This window comes from Anas platyrhynchos, chromosome 5 (genome assembly GCF_047663525.1).
Source record: "Anas platyrhynchos isolate ZD024472 breed Pekin duck chromosome 5, IASCAAS_PekinDuck_T2T, whole genome shotgun sequence".
In the NCBI taxonomy this organism is placed as follows: domain Eukaryota; kingdom Metazoa; phylum Chordata; class Aves; order Anseriformes; family Anatidae; genus Anas; species Anas platyrhynchos.
Window position 1 is genome coordinate 9,271,968 of NC_092591.1, and position 23,433 is coordinate 9,295,400.

The window sequence follows — 23,433 nt, forward strand, 5'->3', positions numbered from 1 at the left end:
AGAAAAACATCCATTTCAACTCATGCGTCTTCCATATATGTATCAAGAAGCTGGTAAACTAATACGAAACTTTCCACATGTCTTTCCTGCTTGGGAAATGAAAAACCTGTTTTAGAATGTATTGAAATCATTTGTACTGTTGTCTTCAAAATCTGGATAGTCTCCTGTTGGGGAAAAAATTCTGCTCATGAGTTCTGCATGTGTACATCTGTTCGCACACTGGTGTATATGCAAGCAGTCAGTTGAGTATGGGATAATGTCCATATTCAATCAAAATATTTTTTCATGCTGACTGAGCATGTTCAATACTTTGAAATAGCAATTGCCAAAGATTCAAACACTGAATATGAATTTGAGCAATGCAACCCCTAGCAATTTTAAATGGACATCCAAACAACAGAATGCATATACAACAACCAGAATTTTCTGTGATGCCCATTGAATGGGGCGAGATTTCAGACTTGCTGTTTCTTTATCCTTTCAAGTTGTGGAAGAGAAAAGCAACACTGAATTTTCAGAGAGCTTTATTGTGCATTACTGTTTGTTTATGTACAATAAAAAGGTTCCAAATGTTGCCTAATGCTTTTTTCCCCCATTTTTCAGATGACAGCATGGATTGTATAGATAATGAGAGAAGACCTCATTTTCCTCAGTTCTCCTATTCAGCCAGTGGAACCGCTTAATATTTTGCAATGTTTTCCTGTTCAGAAACAAAACAGACTGCATTTTGGGGACCTTACTTCAATGGACACTAGAGAACTTTCTATATTATCTGAATTACAAACTGTGTTTGTATTACTATTTAGATGAATTTGTAGGAAGCCTCACAGATTCTGTATTTAAAACAATTCTTTGATGCATTTTTGAGAAGGAAAATGAATCCATTCTTAAAGTATTACGTCAAGGCTTTTATGCTGAATGGTGTTTTTAAGAATATACACCAAAACTGTTTACTTTAGAATTAAGGTATTCAACATATCATCAACTCTGACCAGAAAATCCCCTTATTTTATTTATTTCATACAGTTCATTATCTAAATATAGAATCTGCACTCTGAACAATTAGATTTATATAGGAAGATATAAGACTTTAGTAGCTAGTGCAATAATATAAGCAACAAAGTGAACAAACTCTGGAGGGTTAAGGTTCAAACTCATTTTGGACAGCAGTGAAATGTCATCCAACTCCAGAAAACCAACTATAGGAACAGCATTAATGGCCTCAGTGAGGTAAATCAAAAAGCAAGAGTTATTTTTGTTATAACATCTGCTACAAGACATTACATATCAAACTGAATCCAGTGGAATCTAGTCCAATGCTACATCGTACAGATGAGTATTCCATGCGAGACAGTGCATTTAATTATTCCATTTGCGTAGAGTTTAGGAATACTTCATAGGATTGGCTTCTCAGAACATAGAAAATGCTTACTTTGCCAATGTAATACGAAATGCAACGACACAGAATCACCCACCTACACCACTGTATAGAAATACCATACAGGTCTAAGTGAGAAATCATCTTAATGAGTGAGTCAACCAGACAAAAGTACATTTTGGCACTGAAGTAATGACTTGTTGCCGCTTTTTTTTATGGAAAGATATATGAATATATATAAACACTTAATGATTTTTTGCATCATGCCAGATCATTTCCTCTTTCTTGAGTGTGCATTAAAGGTATCAGCTGACAGTTCATGGTGCCTTCTCACTCTTGAATATTCACTTTAACAGTGTTTCCCATGTATAAAAAGAAACTTAGGTTGAAACTTCATATGTGTTTGAATAATAATGGTGTTCAAAAAGTGAATTTTTTTTTCATTTTTAATCTTAGTGGAAAAATTCCCCACACCTTGTTTTTGTTGTATCATGTTTCTTTGTAATTTTCATAAAAGCAGTCTTATTCTGTCTCTCCTGCGAATGAATTTATTCCATTGTAGGTTGCGTTCTCTTAAATTGCTTTTTTTTGTTTTTCATTCTCTTGACTGTATAAAAATGATGACATGTACTGCAGTTAACTAGCATTTAATTTTTTTTATTTGAAAGGGAGTATGTTATGAATACCCTTGCTTCCCCTTTCCACCAGAAACTGCTGTGTTTGCACAGAGAACCCATCATCTTGACTTTTTTTTTTTTTTTAACAACATTCAACTTTAGTATTTTTACTTATGATATGAAAGTTTCCCTCCAAATACTTAAATAAAAATTGCTTTAACAAGTTAGGTTCTTATTTATTGTGGTAGGAACCTTCCGAAGTTGTAGATGCAACGTTCGCTCCAGTGACTAGCCTGTGAAGTGTGCACATCGTTGAGAGATTTGTTTCATCTCTGTGCTGATCATTGTGCTAAGACAATTTTGGAAAATGTTTAAGAGAAATGCACCCTGTTCCAGAAGTACGTAGTCTTGACATGAATGAGGACAAGCCTCATTTTGCTGTCCTCCTGCTGCCAGTGAGATTGTGTTACTGAAGCCCTGATCTTCAAAGGTATTTCTATTCCAGTCACCCTGGCCAGTGTATAATATATAATATATAATACTGCATTTCCTTTCCAGGGACTAGTATTAATCGCTTCTAGGAGCTAGTTACACAAGTCTGGGTTCTCCTTCTTCAAACAATACAGAGGAAAAGGCAAGAAGATCCAAGAACAACTCTAGTGTGCTTCAAACTAAGCGCAGAAGTTGCAACTGTACTAAACCATTAAACATCCAAAATAGTTTTGGGTTCAGGGATTATCCCGTAATTCCCAGCAGAAATTACTGCAAATTTCATGTAAAGATGGAAGGTGAAAGGAGCAATCTCTGTAGAGAACACCTTAAATTGATGCTGGACTGCCTATCCCATTCACAAATCTGATCCAACTCTTCTCCCTTTGCTTCTAAATCTGCATCTGAGTTTGCAGCCAGCCCAGGGATGGAGTCCAAAGAACCCTTCTGCAGGTCCACAAGCCCCGACAAGTTCTGCGCTAACACACTTTGTGCATCCAAATATAGGCAACACAAATGAGCAAAGGTTACCATAATCTGCCCCAAGGAAAATCTGGTTTTCCAAGTGCAGGAACAGATGTGGATCAGGTTGTTCTGGTGAGGCTGATTTTGTCTCAGTATTTTTGTCAGTTGTTGCTATTGGATTTTTGCTCCATATAAGATGGAAGCTGGGGGAGATGGGGGTGGTTGAGAGGCTGTCAAAAAGTTCTAGTAACCTTAGTATTGTTAGGAACAGTGAGCTGAGGGCCACACCTGAATGCAGCAGGGTCTTCTGGATGTTATATCTCATTTCACCTGTGAATATTCAAAGCCTGTCATCTGTGATTGAATAATCATCTGTTACAGCTGTTTACTGCAAACATAAAGTATGTTCTTTAAGTTCCGATTTAGCAGAGAGGACAAGAAATAGCTGTTAACACGCTGTTGTCTTTCCTTGTCACAAAAGTCTACAACCTACCTCATTCACCTCAGATTGCTTTCATACCGTGTATGCAGAACTGTTTAAGTGTTGCACATTCCTTTAGCTGTTTTATTTAAAACAAAACTCTTCCATCTATGCTGCTCAAACCTCCTTGCTCTTCCCTTTGGTGCTGACAAATGGTAGCATGTTCTGGTGGTACACCATCTTTTTGTGAGCCCATTGATCTGAGGCTTTAATTTCTTCTCCGGTCTGTGTTTTTATACTGAGTGTGACTCCTCCACTGGACCATGATACTGGTCCTGCTTTTCACAGCCTGCTTTTGTGTTCCCTGTCAGTTTTTCTGTAGTTTTTCACTACTGATGAAATGCTGTTATCAGTGTCTTCTAGCCCCTATTTCTGTACGACCATTCTTGCCTTCAGTTTTTTACTTGTACTTGGGAGGAATGACCCCCAAACATCTACAGAATTGTTCCCTTCCTTAAACTCATGCTTAAAAGTCTCCTTGCTGTGATGGCAAGTCATGTATCCTGGCTGGTCAAATTGACCTGTGCCATCTCCTCTTTTCCCTCTTTATTTTTTGTCTTCCATCTAGTCCTTGACCCCAAACCATATACAGAGAGAGCTTAGGGTAGTTGAATCCCATTTGGAGGTGAAGGTGATGCCTCCTGAGCACTACCAGACAAATGCTAAAACGTCTGCCTGCAGCACGTTGGTCAGCCACGTGCACTGCAGCCTAGGAACTTGGTTGTAAAGTCAGGCTGGGAGGAAAAATAGGAAAAAGAAAACAACAAAACCTCTGCAACTGCAGGTAAGTACCGTGGTTCTCTGTGTGCCACCGAGGGCAGGCAGGAGGCGAGGCCATCTTGAGCGCTGGTCAGCACAGACTCTGCTGCTTGTGCTGTTTTGGGGCTGAACCAAGGTGATTCTGCACGTTCTACTTTGTGTTCTCGTGAGAAACCGAAACATCCAGCACAATCCCATTAGGCTCGGCAGGCTCTTTTCTCTTTAAACTGGGAGATGACCGCCGTGGTTTATGGCATCCAAAGTTCTGCACAAACTGTGACCTCTCACCTCCAAAGCAAAACAAACTGCTCTTTCTTCATTTTTCTTTCTGCATCATCATCTCTCCAGAAGGTAAGCTCTGCATGCTCCCCAGCTGCTGCACTGCTCTCATGCAGGCCTGAAATACTCTGCTGTTTGAATGTGCTCCCAGTTTTCCAAACTATGGTAGTTTTTTGAGATTTGAGGTGAAATTCTTCCTTGATTATTTGAAATTGGGGGTGAAGTTCCTTGTATGTAGCTTAGATTGTTTATGTGCACTTAAACGATCAGTGCAAGAGTGCTGTATTCTTAATACTCTTAGTACTGCTTAAAAAAAAAATCCTTGTCAGATAAAATAACCTTATCTTTTCAGTTAGCCTATGCTAAGTCAGGTTTTATCTCTGGTAGCGGGACTTGGGATGGTGGTCCAAAATTAGAGGTGCCAGTCTATGGTGGGAACACAAACCCCAAGGAGATGGGGTTGCAGAAGAGAAGCTGACAAGCACGAAGCACCTGTGAGCGTTGCACGGGGCTTCTGCCTGAGGAGCTTGGGGGCCGGTAAGTTAGGAGGAAGGTTGGATTTGCTTCGCTTTGTCTAAAAGAGTTTGGGAGGTAAAAAACACATTTGAAGAAATGAGCCTATGTAAAAGGATCTTGTTTCTTCAGTGCTGCAAATGAGTGTGTTTGTCTTCCACTTGGAGCTCAATTTTCTTAATAACAGGGAGGTTAATTGCCACTAGAAGTAAAACGAAAAGAACATACAGTGCCTATAGCAAATGAGAGCTTATTATCCCAAATGCAGCTGAGTGTACAGACGTTTCGTAGTTCTGTCTAATGGAACATATGTTGCATTCTAATCAGGTGATGACTGGTTGCTCTGTGTCTGAAATCATTTTAAACAAAGCCATTTTATTACAGTGGTCCCTGCGTGCCTTTTTTTCCCTCCTCCTCTATTTATTTGTTTAGTTGTTTACTGCTGGTCGCTCTCCCAGTGTTGTGAGCGTGGTGGGTCCTCTGTTGAGGACCAGATGAAGGACTTTGTATGGGAAAATACTGCTCTTCTCTGGGGGTTTTCAGGGTGTGTGTAGCTCTGTTTTTCCTTCTCTGAAGCGCTGCTTCACGTGGTTGGTTGTGCTGCTGCTCACTACCTCTTTCCCTAGAGATGGACTTTGTGAACATCCTCCTGGGTTAAATGTAAGCCCAGTGATTCAATTTTTATGAAATTTTTTCACGCTGTTTCTTCCCGTCTTCTATCACAGTGCTGTACCTGCTTGTGTTTTGCATCTTCCTTGGGTCTCTGAGTTTGTCTCAAGATAATCACAGATATCACAGCCTGCCGATGAAGCATTTTCAGCAGTCTGAGGGTCTTTACAGTTCTGCATTTTTTTAAATTACGTGTTCACCCTGCAGCAGGTACTGAAACTATTTTGAGAACAAGAGTGAAAATTCATCACAGAAACAGGTGAGAAACACAGCTTAAGAAATTTAATTTTCTCTGAATTTGGGAGCACACACTGTAGCGAAGGAGGTTCTTTGTGCATTTTTCTCTGGTATGTATTTGTACTTTGAGACTGACAAGACCTGTATGCCACTTTCATAAAAGTCTGTGTGAGTGAGCACCATCCTTGCTTCAGATGCTTCTAGTGGTACAAATTGCCCGTTTTTATCATTTTATTTTGTTACTGGTCCTGGTCAACCCAAGTTCACTGTATTTACTGATTTAAGCAAAGCATGTATCTTTGTTAAACTCACGCAAGTTTTATTGCGTTATGGTTGGAGATTTTTCTTGCGGGTGGTTGTCCCAGGGTTATGAGAAGTACGCTGGATCTAGCGCGTTGTTACTCACCGAGCTGGAGCTTGTCAGAGCAGAAGCAGGAGCACCAACACTTGCCCTTGCGTTGCTAAAGCTGCAGGCAGGTGGGTGCTTGATAGTTCTTCCTGGCATAATGCAATAAATGACTAGGAGAGAAAACCCCGAGTGACATTTGCACTTTGAAGTGAGGGAGGATGTCTGCTTTGCACGAGGAGCTGCAGTCGAGCAGGACCCTCTGGCTGTTTCCGAAAGGCTGCATGAGCAGCATCACCACCGGTTACTTTCGTCTCTGCTCGGACGTGGTGCTTGCAGCTGTTTCTTTCCGCCGCGCCATGCCCCAAATAGCTCCATCCCTTTCATGCTCTTTTCACCTGTCTGATGCAGGTCACTCACGAGTTCTAGCGCAGGCTGGGGCTGCCAGCTCCCTGATGGTGCCTTGCACCCGGAGCTTTGCAGCTGTACCCCACAGATTTGCAGATGCTTCCCAGTTTTCTGACTGCTGTTGATTTACGGTGCCTGACATATCTGACTCCAGCAGCTCTCTGCATTTCAGCAGTGCCTCAGGAGCCCACGAATGTCTGAGGGCAAGGTCTGTGCTGCTCCTTAGCCTGATTTTTTAATTCAGTGAAGTGTAAATCTGATGTTGAAGGACAACTGCAACACCTTTTCCCACACACAGGCCTGGCCCGGCTGCTTTTCTAAATGATAAATGAACTTTTCTACTGTGTTTGATGAATTGATGAGATGATTTTAAAGAATGTATGGATGTAGCAAAAGATCAGAACACATGCCCTTTTGTGAATTTTATTAATGAAAATGGAGTAATGCTATTTTTAGGATAGTTGCAGCATATAGCAGGCTTTCCATATATTTTTCAGCAGCTACACTTTTTCCTTATTTTGATATTACCGGGGAAATGAAACTAACCAGGAAGACAGGAATACCTGGGGACAGTCCAGTAAGGAGCATAAAACGAAACTGAATGAAAGCAGAGGGGAAGGAGCAAGGTCACTTGGTGCAACTGCAGGCTGTAAAGTTGCAGAGGAAGGGAAATATAAGAAAGCAAAACAGAATGTACTTATTTACACTGATGAGGTTGTCAGAAATCTAATGTGTACCCAAGATAAAGGGAACAGACTTCGTATCTCCCTTTACTTGATTGTAAAGCCTGAAGTTATGTTACCTTTCCAAAGTTTTACTTTCTGTGCTCATTTGCTCAGTTGTTAAGGAAGCAGAGATCAAAGGTGGCTGTTTAAAATGGCCTTCCTTTGATTTGTCCTGCTTTATGCCAGTGAACAGCTCATTGGGTTGTGATGAAGGTGATGCTTCCTGCATCACCCAGTCGTTTTCCAGATAACTTTGAGAAACTTGTCACTTCTGTGCCATCTTCCATATCTGTCAGAGATGAGAAAGGACAGAGCCTGACTGATGAAGTCCCTGGGTGAGGCGGCGCTGCCTGCGGTTCCTCTGTGCAAAACACTCACCTCATCTTTCCTCTAAGATCAGTGCTGGTAACTCAGTTTTTGTTAGCAATCTCCAACAGGTTCAGCTGAAATTCGCACAGTACCAAGACGCATGTGTGTGCATGTGCAAGTAGCATATGATATGGGTACACAGACTGGTGGAGGCCCCGAGCAGTCGAGAGCTGCTAGAGAGGAAGGCTGTAACAGCACAAAGAAGCTTCCAACTCCCCATCTGGAAAAATCCCCCACAGGAGCACAGGCAATGGCAGTGCCATCTGTCTGTCTTCGGGAGAGCAGATCTCCTCTCTTGGGAGCAGAAAAAAGCTGGCACATGGAGGTGGGCTTTCACTTCCCCGCCGCACTGAGCCTGGATGCAGATTGCTGTGCCTTACCTCCAAAGACCAGGCCCCGCTGTTCTGTACCCTTTCCCAATTTACCTACTTCTTAAGTCAGTTTTGTTTGAATCCCCGTTCTCTTCATTTTGCCTGTTGATGTTTTCCTTATGACACTGTCCTCCTTCCCCTGTCTCTGCAGCAGACAAGATTTTCCCCCTCCTCTTTTTCCCTGCCTTCCTTCATTCTTTGTTATGCCACCTTAGTCTGTTTCAGACCTCCTTCTGCAGTCCCCTTGTAGCTGGTGTGTTAGGAACTGACATAATACCTCTTACGTTAAATAATTATTTATTTCTTGGGTGGTATCCTGCTGCTGCTCCTCAGGTCACTGCAGAGACTTCAGATACCCAATAAAATGTACAGCTGTGCTCCATTTTAGCGGTATCAAGGAGCTGCAACACCCTCTTTCCTTCATCTCTCATACAAGTGTGGATTTAATGACCAAAGGAGTTAGGGTAGTTGTGGCCTGTAGTGTACGACTTCCTTCCCCCATTAACACTACCTGGTACGGCGTACAGACTGGAAGAAAGCCCTAGCTGTAGTTTCCAGTGAGGTCAGGACTACGTCTGCTGCCTCTCTGGACATAGTGACTTTCCTAGAAGACACACAATACTGAAGTCAGCAGAGTACTTGGCTGTAGGTATTCAGCTCTACCCGTACTCAAGCAATAAATCTTTACTGAACTTTGTCACCTGTCCCAAACCTACGTTACATTCTATACACCTACATCCTCAGGGTTTCCTGTAGAAACATGACTGATCAATCGTGGCATGCAATACTGGCCCAACCAGAGCAAAGAGCACTTCTCCCCTTGAGTTTTGAAGTGATTTCCTATTCCTCCAGATATTTTCAGTATTAACCCTGTTGTTAATTCTGTTGTATAAGCACGACTAGGAATGACTAGGGCAGGAAGATGAGAACTGCCTACCACCTGTTGTCATTTGCTTCTTTTTCTTTAGTACAGTTAGAATAGAGTTGCTTTAAAAGAAGTGTGGTCATCTCTCACTGCCTGGCATCCAGTTCTGTTCCAGGGTATCCCTAAGCTGTGTGATCTTACCAGCTGGTAAATGTAACAAATCTGGGAAAAGCAAACCGGACCCTTTCTTGGCCCTTTATCTAGCTTATCTTTTCACTGTAGTAAGAAGTACAGAGTTTAACATATCCAGGGTGCTCTACAAAACTGCAGTTAAATCCCTAATAAGACACTGACTTAAAGTCTCAGATGGAATGCATTCACTTAGCATCACAGAATCAGAACAGTTTGGTCTTAAAGATCTTAAAGATCACCCAATTCCAACCCCTGCCATGGGGTATCCCTGGCAGGGATACCACCCACTGGATCAGGCCATCCACCCTGTTCCATATTCTCTTTAACTCCTTAAAATTCTCATAAACTCTTAAGAACTCTCTAAAATCTGGGAAACTATCACCAACCTTCTTCAACACATTCAGGTTCATTGTCTCAGTCTGCAGCCTGCACATCTGAAGACCAATTTAATCCGCTCTTCTAGTAGTGTGAAAGGCCTGCAGTCTGACTCAAAAAAAAAAAAAAAAAAAAGGTTAAACTCTTGAAACAGGAGACTTAATCATGTCCTTTCTCACCCTACTTATGGGAATGACTGATGCTTTCTGCCTTTGGCACCCATCCCTCATTGTCCCCTGGGTACCCACCAGTGTCATTTTCTAAGAGGAACCAGGGGGAGGTCCTGCCAGGCAGCTCTGGGGAAATTGCCCAGAGGGAAGGGAAGAGTCAACACCCTATTCCTGAACGATACTGTCCCAGTTACCCTACTTGGCTCCAGCCAGTCTAGAAATTAGCTTCAAAATAAAATCAAGGTATTGTCTTGATTGTCTGTTGTGTCATGGTGTGTCCCTTCCCCCCTCCCCCCCAAACACATGGACTCTAAATTCTTCTGTGAATGATCTTATGTAAAATGCTCAGCCAAAGCAATGGTTATCATGAAACAATGACAACAGCAGGGCATAACAAATTACACGCAGGACCAGATCCTCAGCTGTGTAGCTGTTTGCTCAATGACACTGGGCTGGTTTACACCTGCAGAAAAGCCAATCCTTCAGGCTCTATACGTATGCTCAGCTAGCTGCTACAAAATCAACATGAAATCCATGCTGTCCTCTTGATAAAACTTCAAGAAGTGCTCCTGTAGCTTGCTGAACTCTGAATGAAATGAGGCTTCGTAGCATTTGCAAAAGAACAGTAAATGATAGCAAATCTCTCAATAAATATACAACATAATCAGGAACGTCCCCACAGCTCAGCAAACCAGACTAAAACAACTGAAGTAAAATACTGCTGGAGCCAGGTTTAAATATAGACTGACACAAGAGCATGTGAAGAGCAGTTCTACTGCTGGGGCAAACTATCTCAGTAATATAAAATACCACGGGGAATATGTCAGAATAGTTTGCTATAACAAACAACTACCCTCCCAACCTCCTGACTTGTATTTATTTTTGCGGTTCATGGTAGATCTTTGGGTGCAATCTAGGTATTTCAAAAGTATTCTGAACAAGAATGAAACTTTAGAGCACGTTACATAAAAATCAGCATCAAAATAATGATCTTACATTTATGTCACACCTTCCAAGAAGCTCAGTTCACAGCACTTTCACTTGTGTGGCATCTGACCAGCTTGTCAAAAACCATTCTTAACCAAGTGCTGCAGGGTACTATAACTTAAGTGATTCATACATGCAGCTGTTGGAACTGCTTGTTGGGTTGTGAAAAACTCCCAGTGCCAAGTGCTGATCTAAGAGAACTCAGATCTCCATCAGCCCTCTTGGCTCTGAGTAGTTAGTGAACAACAGATGGTAGCAGGAGTTAAGCAAACTAAGAAAATATTCTGAGCAGAGGTATAAAGTTAAAATCCTTGCAAGACCTGAAATTCTCAGAAAATACAGCGAGCAAATGTTGAGGTTTGAACTAGTTTTCATGTACAAGTGATGTACGCCGCTAAAAACATTAAAAAGTAGTCTCAGTTCTGAAGCACTCGTTATCAAAGTTTTCATTTAACTCGGATAGAAGAGCCTGCCCGTGAAATTCATACTACGGAAATTTCAGATTTTCAGCTGTGATTGCACTGTAAAACAGCTGAAGACAATACCTGGCAGTACGGAAAAGATGAAAGAACCAGAAATGACATCGTTTGGCAGCAGATTACAAACACCACCAGCAATGAACAGACAGCATCACGAGCTCAGCTGGCCTCTTCAGCAGAAAAAGGGACAGAACTACAGCAACAGAAAGAAAAATTACTAGTGTTGAAGTGGACAGAAGTGCAGGAGTCACTGCTGTATCAGCACAAAATGGACAGAGTGGGTAAATGATGTGTGAGGGAATGCAGGGTTACAGCAATGATTATAAACATGAATATGTCAGTCTGTGAAAACACACAGTAAATGAAGGGTAGGAGACTTCTGCAAGTGAAAAAGGAAATCCCCTCTAATTTGGTTTACAATAAATTCTAGTTCTCGGTCTCACTAAGATGGTGCACTCGTTGGATAGGCAAAAACCCAAAACAATTTAGTAAAGACTCAAAGGTTTTTTTCAGGGCTTACAGACGCTGTTGAACAGTGCTGATATGAACTCACATGAATTAAGTACTGTTCTATAGAGCTTCTTTACTTTACTCCATACAATTGCTGAATTAGAATTCACACAAAAATCTGACCCATCTAAACACACAGGTATCTTGAGCCATCTCTTTAAGTAGTAACCATCACTGCGAGCAAGTTCTCTCATTTTTGAAGAAGTGAGGATTTTGAGAACAACCTCGAATTAAACCACTCAGCTGAATTTGGAACATTATGAAGAAAGTGCTTGAGCTTTCTTCTTTTAACATTTTAGTGAGGAGAGCGTGAAAATTTGCACATTGACTACACTTTCAGACGTATATTTTACTATACTGCAATAATTCCTTACAGCGTTCCTCCAAAACAAGTACCATCCCAGGTTGGTAACCTTATTTTTTTGCTGGGTTTAAAAACATTTTCCAATCTAGTTTGCGGCAGTAAATAATCTTGGTATCATTGAAAGAGAAATCAGAACAATTAGATTACTCATTTAGCAAGCTATTACTCAGTGCAAGAAAGCGTGGGAGAATCAAGCTCCTAAAATGAAACTTGCTGGGACTGAGATACAAAAACTAATGCACATTTATGTATGTAAGCTGTTTGCTTGAAAATCTATCAATCTCTAGAGGCTCAGGAATCTGCATTCTGCAAAGTCCTGCGCTCTACATCCCAGCTGGTTAAGGGTTTTGGTAATATGGTAAGTCTCATCATATGAGTAGTTCTAGCAGAGTAAACAGGATGCAAGAGTGGACACACTCAGACCACATATCCTTTTACCAGTTCCTCATTTCTGAGGGTTATCAGTAATCAACACACAGAAGAACAGAGCAGGTCAAAGAGTGTCAGAGGGTTTCAGCAGTAAATTCTTCAGTATTCAAAAGAACCACGCATGAAGAGTCAGCCTTACAATCCTGTAACATTTGTCCCTGTGACAGAAGGCTGCAGACATGCCCTATCGTGCAATGGAAGTACCCAGGCTTCCTGCCTGCCAGCAGCGCCTCTGCTCTGCGGGGTCTTCAGGGCGAGGAAAGCCTCTGTGTGGAACAGCACCCCTGGATCTCGTGCCCAGAACCACGCTGGCTCTGCTCTCGCTCACGCTGCCCACCTGGTCTGTGGCTCACGTGCACCCTGCCCACCGGGACACCCGGCTCCTGCCCTGCAGAGCTCTCCCGCACTGTGCCTGCCAGGGGCTCGCTGCCGGTCTGCTTTGCCCCAATACCCAGGTCAGCAGAGATGTTTCAATGTTCAACAGCAGCAGCTCCAGCAGCAAGTCCCAGGAAATGCTGCTGGTTGGGTTTTGCCTTGCCTGTCCCTCTGCATCTGAGAGTTCTGTGAACTTTCCACCCACCTTGTCATTCGTGTGTCCAAACCGCGCCTCTCCCATCCTGCTTTCCACAAGAGCACTTTGGGGGACTGCTGAAAGCCTTTCTAACAAGGTAAATAACACAGCTTCCTCTCCTCTCATCCAGTGCTGCTCATCTCATCACAAAAGGCAGTTAAGCTTGGTCAGACTAATTTGCCCTTGATAAATCCGTGTTGATTGTTCCCAGTTGTGTTCTTAACCTTCCTGTGTCTGGACATAGCGCTGGACGCAGCTTTGTGAGGATTCCCTCAGTAACCTTTCCACGGGCCTCGGTCAGACTGACCAGCCCGTAATTCCTCAAATTGTTCTCTTTGAAGAACAGCACAGCCTTCATCTTTGCAATCATCAGGACCATTCCCCCGTTGCCACTGCCTTTCAAAGATGACAGCCTGCAGCTTCGTAGTGACACTGTCCTCCTCACTCAGCACCCTCTGGTACATCTCCAAACACAGCCTTACACTGCTGCGACTGGCACAACAATCACCTTCATGTCCTTGAGAAGCGACTTGTGTGCGATGCTAATTTAATGAAGATCTAGAATGTGATGCAAGGGTGGTTGTTTTGTCCTTAAAAAATCAGTAAAACAAACAACAAACAAAAACTTGCACATTGCCTGGCATATGCATAAGTAATACATTTTTTAAAATGATACTGACACCTTAAAATTTAAAGAAAAAACAATTTCATTCATTGATGTTGATGCACATACATTACAGTTTGCTTTTGTCTTTGTAGACAACAAGAAGGTGAGTTTCACTGTGAATTTCAGGCTATATCTAACTCCTATTATTTTAGATAAACTATTAGTTTGGAAATATCTGCTTTGGACCTACAGATTTATAAGGCGGGCATTTAAAGGCAAAACAAAAGCAAAATAAAACTGTCCGTACAATTATATCCGTACGGATCAAACTGTACAGGCTATAAAGACAACTTCGGCAAAAATCTACTCAAAACTAGCAAAGCGATGCCACCTTGTGGATATAGCGCGAAACTTCTGAAAAGGTGAGGGAAAACGTTCGTCCTGAGGCTGATCAGATTAAAGCCGACTCCTGCTCAGGGAGCCTCAGGCGATTTTCAGAACTTCACTGCAGATTTAAGCGCACGTGTATGTAGAGCAGATCGAGACACCGCCTGGTGGACCTACCGTGATTTTTACATTGCCCTGCGGGTTTATCAAGTAGGTATCTGGCCTCGCTACCTGCAAGTGGGGTTGGTCAGTGAAAGAAACAGAAAAACACATTTCCTACAGAACATAACAGAACAGATGAGATGGGGATTATGATTTCAGCTATTCACTTGAATAAAGTAATGTAAGAAAATAGAATTAAAGCAGTCCTGAAGTTTAAAATAAATCCTGCAACCGTAAGATCTTTAAGCAATAACCACCTCTGCGAGAGGTATGCAATAAAATGTCTTGTCACTAGGTTTTAGTGGAAATTACAGCCATGAGAACTAAGCTTATAAGAAAAATGCTATCATTTGATTCCAGGAGCTGAGGCTTTTCCTTAAGGGAAAAACAAAACGAAACAAACCTTACAAAACAACAAAAGCCCAGAATACATGGCAGAACAAATATCATTAAAACTTGTATTTCAATTACAAGCAGCTCAAAATTCAATCAACAGGGAGTATATTTCAACATTTTTAAAAATAATTATATAAAAGATAAAGTTATTGGTATAGCTGTGATAGTCATTAAAATGTTATAAATATGTAGCAACTATCTGATCCCTCACTGCTTAGCAATTTTATTAACATAAAATGGAACATAACATTTAGAGTAATTTTATTCTAATTTTCTATCTATAAGCAGAGTTGGTCTTTGAGTTACACTGCTTCTATTTATTTTTTAAAGAAGTATTATCACTTTTTGAAGCCTCTTGGCTACCTTTAATAGGTTAAACAAATTATTTCAATATGAGCAAAACAGTATTCAAAGCTTTGCTGCCTTCTCCTGCAAGAACCAGCATAGAAAAACTATAAAGAGTAGAAGAAACAGCATGAGGAAATGAAATATCAGGGTACACACAGTCAGTCTTCATTTTATCTGTCCTCATGCAAAGGCCTGAAGGAGGAAAGAAAGATGCTCCCTTGGAAGAGTCTCCCACCAAACCCACACATTTCACATCTATGAAGCAGCGACACCCAAAGTTTGCCTACACAACCTGCATGGGTTTTGTTCTTCCCACTGGTAGACTGCTTCCATTGGATGGTTTGAGGTTCCTCCGCCCTCCAGGACAACCTCGCACATTTCTATGACAGCTTGGGATCTCAGCTTGATGGGAAACGGCAAACACAGCACAGAAACAAAGCATCAGCCAATCCTGATCAGATGAGTTCGCTCCCTTTTAGACATCAAATTGGGCTCTCTGAGACTTGATTTACCAGTAATGATAAACAGGCCTTAAAAGAAGTTCTGCACCCATCCCCAAAACCCTTACTGTAGGATATTTTCACCCATCCATATGCTAGCTCCTTAACGAATCCCCTTTGCTCTGAACGTCACGCAAACTTTTAGTACTTTGCACTGAATAGGAGGGAAGAAAGAACAGCAAAGCACAGGATAAAAGAGCATCTTCCTGCCCAGTTAATAGATGATTTCTTTGGCTCTACCATGTAGTCCACCAAGCACACAACACACAGCTCTGTGACCGATGGCAGCAGACAAGGCCTTGTGAATAGATGTTAACAAGACAAAGGAAAAAAAGCTTGGATCTCTCTCCCTTTCACAGTTCTGGTTGGTTGTTGTTGTTTTTTTTAAGGCAATACAAAGACTTAAAACCAGTCCCCAGTCCTACCTCTGACTGTTCATCTAAGAATTGCAAAACAGGAGCTGGAGCTTTCCTCAGTAATGAAGCTTTGGGAAATACAAGCCCATGAGAAGCAGTTTCCCACACCTTCCGAATCTCAACAAGTGCATGAATTGGTAACCACAAAACACTTTTCTTACAAGCATGATGCACAACCCCGACGCGAGAGCATCCCTACTCCTCCCAGTCTCTCACCAGTCTCTTCCTGACTCTACTCCTCCTGCTTTTTTCTTCTCCCAGCTCCTCAGTCTGATGAGCAAACACCTTCCAAAGGGCCAGGCTAGAGGATAACACAAGCTTAAGCCACAAAATCCATGTCACTGGTTTAGAGAAGACAGTTTTATGTGAAATACAGTAGTGACTAAATGAGCCAAAAAACATATCAACTTCTCTGAAACACAAATCATTTGTAAACAACAAGTCTCTTCTCTCCAGGAGCCTGGAAGCAAAACAGTGCTTTCAGTCTCTCACTCTCTCCAGAGAATGAAAAAAAAAAAAAACAACACAGAAACACACTTAAAGGTTTCAGTTTGAAAAATATGCTGGAGTGAAAAACATTTTTGTTCACTGCTTAGAGCTTCAAATGAAGCAACGCCAGGTTTTAAAATTCTTTCCCCAAACTAGCATTTAAACACGGTAGCTACAGATTCCTCCCATTCACAAAACTCAGCTTTGTGTCCCATGATTACCATAGGAACAACGCTGTTATCTGCCCTGTGATCCTGACAACCGGGGACTGCAGCAGAGTGCCGCCGTCATTCCTGATCTATGACAGCTTTGAAAGAACAGATAACGCCGTGGGATTACTGCACACCGACAAACCCTTCCGCTACCAGCTCACCCAACCACCTTAAACTGCCTGTGCTGCAGCTTGTTTGTTTGCTTTGGAGGTGGAAACAAGGCGCATTTTACAGTTGTTCAAACTCCAGGCTGCAGTAACAACAAGTAAGCTCCAGCTGGCTACGAAGTATGCGGAACACGGAAACGCTGGGGCACCAGCCAGGCTAAGGCAGCACACGAGCAGCCAGCAGCACAGCACAACAACCCCCCGGGCACCCTAGAGGGCGCAGGCGATGCTACAGTGTCACCACAGTTACAGAAGGTATTGCTCTGTGCCTAGAGAATGCCACCCCGCTGTGTGCACCTCGAGGTGCTGCTGCTCAGTGACAGCTAAAGTCCCGCCTGGTTGTGCTTACCGGTCGGGTTGGTGAGCTGTGGTACATGCTCTGAAACTGAAGGTCTGCAGCATGGAGTCTCTAGTGGGATGTCATTGCAGCTGTTTCAATGCTTTAAGGATAATAAAAAAGCTGGAGTGCAATTTTTTACAAAGGTATGTAGTGACAGGACAAGGGGTAACGGCTTTACACTAAAAGAGGGTACATTTACATCAGGTGTAAGGAAGAAATTCTTCATGCTGAGGCACTGGCACAGGCTGCCCAGAGGAGCTGTGGATGCCCCATCCCTGGAGGTGCTCAAGGCCAGGCTGGATGGGGCTTTGGGCCCTGGGCTGGTGGGATGTGACCCTGCCCATGGCAGCGGGGTGGAAATGGGTGGGCTTTAAGGTCCCTTCTAACCCAAACCATTCCATGATTTTATGTTTCTTTTTCAACAGCTCCTCACAAGACAAATACATCTCTCAACTCAGCTAGCATGGCAAGGGCCTTTCAGTTTCTTCAAACAGAAGTAGCTATAGTGGATAGAAAGAGGTAAGAAAGTTACTTCTTGCAAAACAGACTAATCACAGTTGAGAAGACTGGGAAGCCTAAGTGGTAGGCCTTGGTTTGGACATTCAGGGCAAGTAATAAGGGAAAATGGAGCTTTAGCTCAGAGTATCATCAGGATCTTTTTCTCTCCCATATCTGGGAAGTTCTTTCCTGTATCCACTGAAGTCATCATTTTACTAAGATAAAGACCACTGGGTCTGTAGTATTGCTTTACGTATGTTAAGGTTGGTTCACAAGATGCAAGGTCTGGTCAGGTTTGTTTGTTTGTTTTTTTATGTAGCAAAATAGTAAAAGATATTACTGGGGGGGGGGTGTGGGAGGAATGCCTTGTGCCTACAGCACAAACAATACCAAGCAAACTGGTCTCTGCTATGACAGGAAAGGAAAATGAGGAATGCAAGTTTGTGGAGGTGTGTCCTTGAGCGCTTACCATTTGTCAGACCCCTATAGATGAGCTATATTTAGTGGGTATTCAGGACAATATTAAGTGTACAGTAGAGATGATCAAGTCATACAAATGAGCTGCTTTCTATGAAACTGACCTAGTAAGGAAGGTATGGCAAAATTAGTCTTTGACACTACACTCCTGGAGAAAAGTATTGGCTTTCTGTTTGCACTCAAAAGCTGTAGCACCAATGTTCTTCCCTATCAAAGAAGGGATAGAAATAATTAAAACTATTCAAGTTGTCAGTGATCATAAGATGCTTGTGACAGTTTTATGAAAATGTAACCAGAAATCGACACATCATCTATTAGGAGAAGTCTCCAGGCATGACAGATTTTCCAAATTAGCTCATAAACAAAGGGTTGTGTGTCCAGAATAGATTTACACTCACCTGGAAGCACAAGAGGAGCAAATTATTTCTATTCTGATCCATAAAAGGAACATCCTGACATGAGGAACAAGCAGAGAGGCACTGAATAGATACTTGGAATTCTCTATTACACGAGGAATACCAGTTAGGACCACAAAGTAGTCCCTTCCAGATAGGCATATCACAAATGGGGGGACAAAGCAGGAAGTTGACTCAAAATAATCTAGAAATCCTCAAAATATAAAAGTTTATTTAGCTACAATATTAAAAAGTACAATATAAAGATATAAAACATAGAAATTCCATAATTAATTCACATGCTAAAAGGATTAATTGATCAGCCGTAAGGAAGAGACTTCATGAACTTTACGGACATTTTAGCCCTGAGGGCTATTTCATCAGGTTTCAGACTTGAAATATTGAACAACCATTGCAGAGAACTTGCTCACCAACATCACCATAACTAGGAGGAGAAAAAAAAAACACAGAACAACAAACAGAAAAACAAAGTCAGTGCCTACTGTTTCTAGAACATAAAGAATGCCATCCTATTCCATTAGCAACTGTAACCACGGGACTCCGACACACTTTCATTACATCACAGATCTCTTAATGACAGTTTCAAAGGAGTAATCTTAAGTTTTGGGAGTGTATTTATTTGTCACTGGCCAGCATACTTCATTGCTGGTGAGAAAGCAAGAGGAACATTGGCCTCCTAGAACATTTAAATGAGAAGCTGAACTAGACTTGCACTAACACTGATTAGACAACTTCACGCAGGCATTTTATTTCCCATGCTTCAGACAGTTTTACTGCTCCTAATTCAATATCCAAAGAGTTTAAGTCAATCGGATGTATGAGCTAGGTAACTGTTGCGACTTCATAAGCTACAACTGACACTCAGAGTTACAAGTTTGAGAAGCTGAAAAGACACTTACTCAATTACCGAGCACAGAGAGCAGGTGACTGTGTTACAGCAGCTGCAGAGCCTGCTGCAGCTCTCGCATACGAACCGGTCACACTGCGAACACGCTTCCTTGACATCGGCAGTTCTTACACATGATGAGCAGGCTTTGGAAACCCCCACTGGCGGAACTGCTTGGAAAAGATGCAAGTAAGTAGATAAGTACTTTATAGAAAAACAGAAAAAGAACCTGAAAACTGAAAGAATTGCAAGAGTGTGGTGTCTCCACTGGATATTACAGCTACAGGTAGCAGTGCTTTGAAAAACACAACTGCTTGCCCCATGGCTTTATTGGCTTTTCCCTCCACTCCTCTTAATGGAGAGATCATTAAGACAGTATCAAGCAGACTGTACCTGCAACCATTTCCAAAGATCATCTAATTCCAATGCCCCTGCCATGGGCAGGGACACCTCATAGAATCATTAAGGTTGGAAAAGACCTTCAAGATCCTCTGGTCCAACCATCTCCTTACTACCAATGTCACCCACTAACCCATGTCCATAAGCACCACGTCCAACCTTTCCTTGAACACCTCAGGGACAGGGACTCCACCACCTCCCTGGGCAACCCGTCCCAGTGCCTGACTGCTCTTTCTGAGGAGAAACATCTCCTCGTTTCCACCCTGAACCTCCCCTGGCACCACTTGAGGCCATTCCCTCTGGTCCTATCACTGGTTACCTGTGAGAAGAGGCCGACCCCCAGCTCCCCACACCTTCAGGCACAGCACTTGTGCTCCGGGCCCTATAACCCCTCTCCAGCCACTCTCCACATCCCCAAACCCACACCTTTACCCCCGGGACCCCCTCACTCACCCTTCTCCGTGCCGGCCTCGCTCCTCAGCAGCCTCCCGTCGCTCCCGATGCGCAGCTGCCCGCTCCAGCGCCTCCCGTTGCCGGCGGCCGGGCCCTGTCCTTCGGGCTGCGTCGAGCGGCCGGCAGCGGGCCGGGGCAGCGGGGCCCAGGCTCCCTCAGCACACGCTTGGGCGCCCCTGAAGAGCAGCCGCCGGGTGCGCTCTGCCGCGGGACACCACAGGAGCGTCACCGGCCGCCCCCTCACCCCCCCGGGGAGGGCTCTGAAGGGACGGTGCGGTGCGCGCGCCCCCCACCCCCCGTTATACCCTTACAGCCCCAAAGTCTCACCGAAGATCTCCCCGCGGAGCTCCTCTGCCCGCACCCCGCGGCTCAGCTCCCGCAGCCCCACGCGGGTCTTGAGCTGCAGCGGCGCCGCCTCCCCGAAGGGGCAGGAGCGCTTCGGCATGGCGGCCGGGCCCCCCCCCCCCGCCGCCTCCCCTTCACCCACCGGCCCGGCCCGGCCCGTAACGGCGGCTCCCGCCCGCCAATCGCCGCCTCCCTTCGCCCCGCCACCGCCGCTCTCGACCAATGGATGAGCGAGGAGAAGATGATTGACGGGAGGGGGGCGGGACTTGGTCTGAGGGGAACGGGCGGGACTGAGGGGTGGCGGGGTGCTGCGCCGCCCGCCTCGCCTCCCACACGCCGCCAAGTTGTTGTTGTTGTTGTGGGAAGCAGCGCAGCGCCAGCCAGGCTTGGGGGGGTGGATTTCTCCATAAACTCTCCTTCCTCGCTGGCCGTTTTGGGCTCACCTTCCTGTATAAATGAAGTGTCTGTCACAGTTGTTTACAGCTTCAAGGAGTTCCTCCTTAAGCTGCTTACTAAAGCTGTGTCAGTCCAAATGCTGTACAACTACCAAAAAACGTGCACAAACACAAGAATTTACAGTTTTGAAGAGGTTAGAGAGCCTCTCAGCCCCTGTAGGTAACACATGTAGGGCCTCCAGGCCGGGCTCAGTTAAAGCCCAGAGGCTGCTGCTCAGTTTCACCAAAATCACCGAGTTTTCTGGGACTTGCTGCCTTCACTGTGTGATGTGGAAATACTTCAAGTAATTTCCTATTGACTGGTAAACTGGCTGCAGCAATGTACCTGTCATTTTGTAGCTGAAGTGCCACATCCAAGGCCAAGTAGCGGTCAGTATGGGAGGGGTCTCTGCACTGAGGAACAACAAAAGCACGCTCCCTTCCAGCAGCTGCTGGTCTGTAGCAGAAGCTACAATTGTTACGCACAACATTGTAATTCACAAAAATACCTTCCACACTGCAAGGTCTGGCTCCTGCCACACACAGCTGCAAAGATTTATACTTTGGCTTTTTCTGCATGGACTTCTTAATGTGTGCCTGAACATGTTCTACAGATAATTTGTCATTGCTTATGGAAAACTCATGGTCTTTTCTTTATCTCTCAGGAATTTGCTTTGTAAATAATCTTTAAATACACGCCCTGGTGTCCCTGAAGCTCTCTGAGGCACATGAGTGATAGGAAATGTAAACTGGCTCAGACCGTGCCCCGTGAGGACAGAGAGCACTAGGCCACACGCGTTTCATTAAAAGAGCAAAAGATGGAGCTCAGCTGCCTGCGGACAGGAGGAGACACAAAGAACAAAGTTAAAAGCGCTGTTCTGCCTGGAGTGCTCCAAAACTCTGATCTGAAGATACGAAATAGATTTGAAAGTGAGCAGCACGTGCCGTAGGGATGCTGCCGGGGCTGTCATGAAAGAGGAAATTTAAGGACAGTTTCTCTGAGGGCTGTTACATTTGCAGGCTGCCACCACCGTCCCACTGCAGGGCAGATGCAGAAATCTGATTGCTACTGAGTCATCTGCGGGTGTTGACAACTCCTCTTTAATTGCTCTGCAAGCCTCAACCTTAATAACATCTGTTACTGATCAGATATTTCCTATTTGTGAGAGCTATTATGGCAAAATAATTTTGTTCCGTCTGTATCAATGTATCTTAGCATCCTATGGGGAGGGAATTGGTTCACCTGCCGGTCTGTTGACTTGCTACTCGACAGGATGATTCCCAGTACTTTATTAATGTCATAGCAGCAAGCCTTGAGGAAGATCCACTGGTGATTTGGAAGTAGAAAAAAGGCTGAGATCTGATCTGGCAAAGACTGCTGGCACTGAGCATTCATGAAAATTAATGCTGACAATTTCCCAGGTTATTTGAAGAGATTGTGTGTTGTTACACAGCTTCTGAATAGGAAAAAGCAGCCCAAACAAATCCCAAACCACTAATGGTAATCGTGAAATATGATAATTTTGGTTTATCCTCAAAAACATGTTTATAAAAGGAAGCAGAGAATAAAAATGACAGTATTTTTCTTGCTACTTTGCTTCTCCCGTGCCCATGTGAATATTACAGACAAATTGCCTGGTTGATAGCTCTCTCTTACAGAACAAAGAAAAATTGCATTGCAAATTTTCAATAGCTTCCATTTCCAGCAAGCAAATTTGAAGAGCAAAAAAGACTGGGCTGTGCTCACTAAGTCTGTCTCTTTTAATACTCCCTTTCTACCAGTGCTTCAATGAAGTCGGGGCACACACAGGAGGATTCTGGCCATAGTTCACCTCCTTCAAGGCTTCTAGCAGTTTAGAGCCTAGAATTTTTCTGAGCCCAAGTTTCCATTTGGATTTTAATGCTTCATAGTTGTCAGCAAGCCCATTCATCATTAACCTGTCCAGTCCCTTTCTCAAAACTGGTAATGTTTAATTTCTTCTTTTGTCTGGAAAATGTACAACTTTGCAAAATGTTATCAAAAACCAAACCAATCATTTTCTGTACCTCTTATAGCCCCTAGTGTCCCTTCTGAAGGAGGGTGGCCAGCGCTCCAGCTGTGGACATGCTAGGCATCCAGACAGCATAAGCCTAAATAGTTTTTCTTGGTCCCTTTCCTAATAATTCCTAACATCTAAGTGATCATTGTGATAACTGCTTAAGAACTAAACTGATGTTTTCAGGGAACTATTCATAAATGACTCGCAGCATCACTCCCCTGAGTGCTAATTGCTTAATTCAGAACTCCTCACTCTATGTATATAATTGAGGTTATTTTTCCCCCATGTGTGTTACTGCACACTTACTGACACCGCCAATTTATTGCCTGTTAGGTGTACAGAGAGTCTTGAAAATATGCAGCTGTACCTCTTCCCAGTTGGCTTTTAGATTTGACTTTAAACAATAATGCAGCA

At 43.4% G+C, this 23,433-nt stretch overlaps 2 protein-coding genes across 4 annotated transcripts in view; one reads left to right on the forward strand and one right to left on the reverse strand.

Annotated features, from left to right (window-relative positions):
• The window catches only part of AKT1 (AKT serine/threonine kinase 1), a 72,472-nt gene extending 70,562 nt beyond the window's left edge, over window positions 1-1,910 (forward strand). Inside the window, exon 14 of the mRNA XM_027459119.3 lies at window positions 604-1,910. Coding sequence (XP_027314920.1) covers window positions 604-683 — 80 coding nt within the window. The 3' untranslated portion in view covers window positions 684-1,910. The remainder of the gene's footprint in view (window positions 1-603) is intronic.
• SIVA1 (SIVA1 apoptosis inducing factor) lies at window positions 925-20,713 on the reverse strand. Of its 3 annotated transcripts, XR_011809444.1 has the most exons (5): window positions 20,529-20,713; window positions 20,202-20,402; window positions 19,363-19,519; window positions 9,550-9,646; window positions 925-8,710 (listed from the first exon to the last, which is right to left on the reverse strand). XR_011809444.1 is itself a non-coding variant. In XM_072038231.1 (4 exons), the coding sequence occupies exons 1-4, from the start codon at window positions 20,644-20,646 to the stop codon at window positions 9,610-9,612; spliced, it is 513 nt and encodes a 170-aa protein (XP_071894332.1). In that variant the 5' UTR covers window positions 20,647-20,713; the 3' UTR covers window positions 925-9,609. The 3 variants fall into 3 exon arrangements, 2 of the variants coding, with proteins under 2 accessions (XP_071894332.1, XP_027314921.1); XM_072038231.1 differs by having other exon boundaries at window positions 925-9,646; XM_027459120.3 differs by lacking the exons at window positions 925-8,710; window positions 9,550-9,646 and adding an exon at window positions 18,655-18,887 and having other exon boundaries at window positions 20,529-20,710.
• Window positions 20,714-23,433: the final 2,720 nt, after the last annotated feature.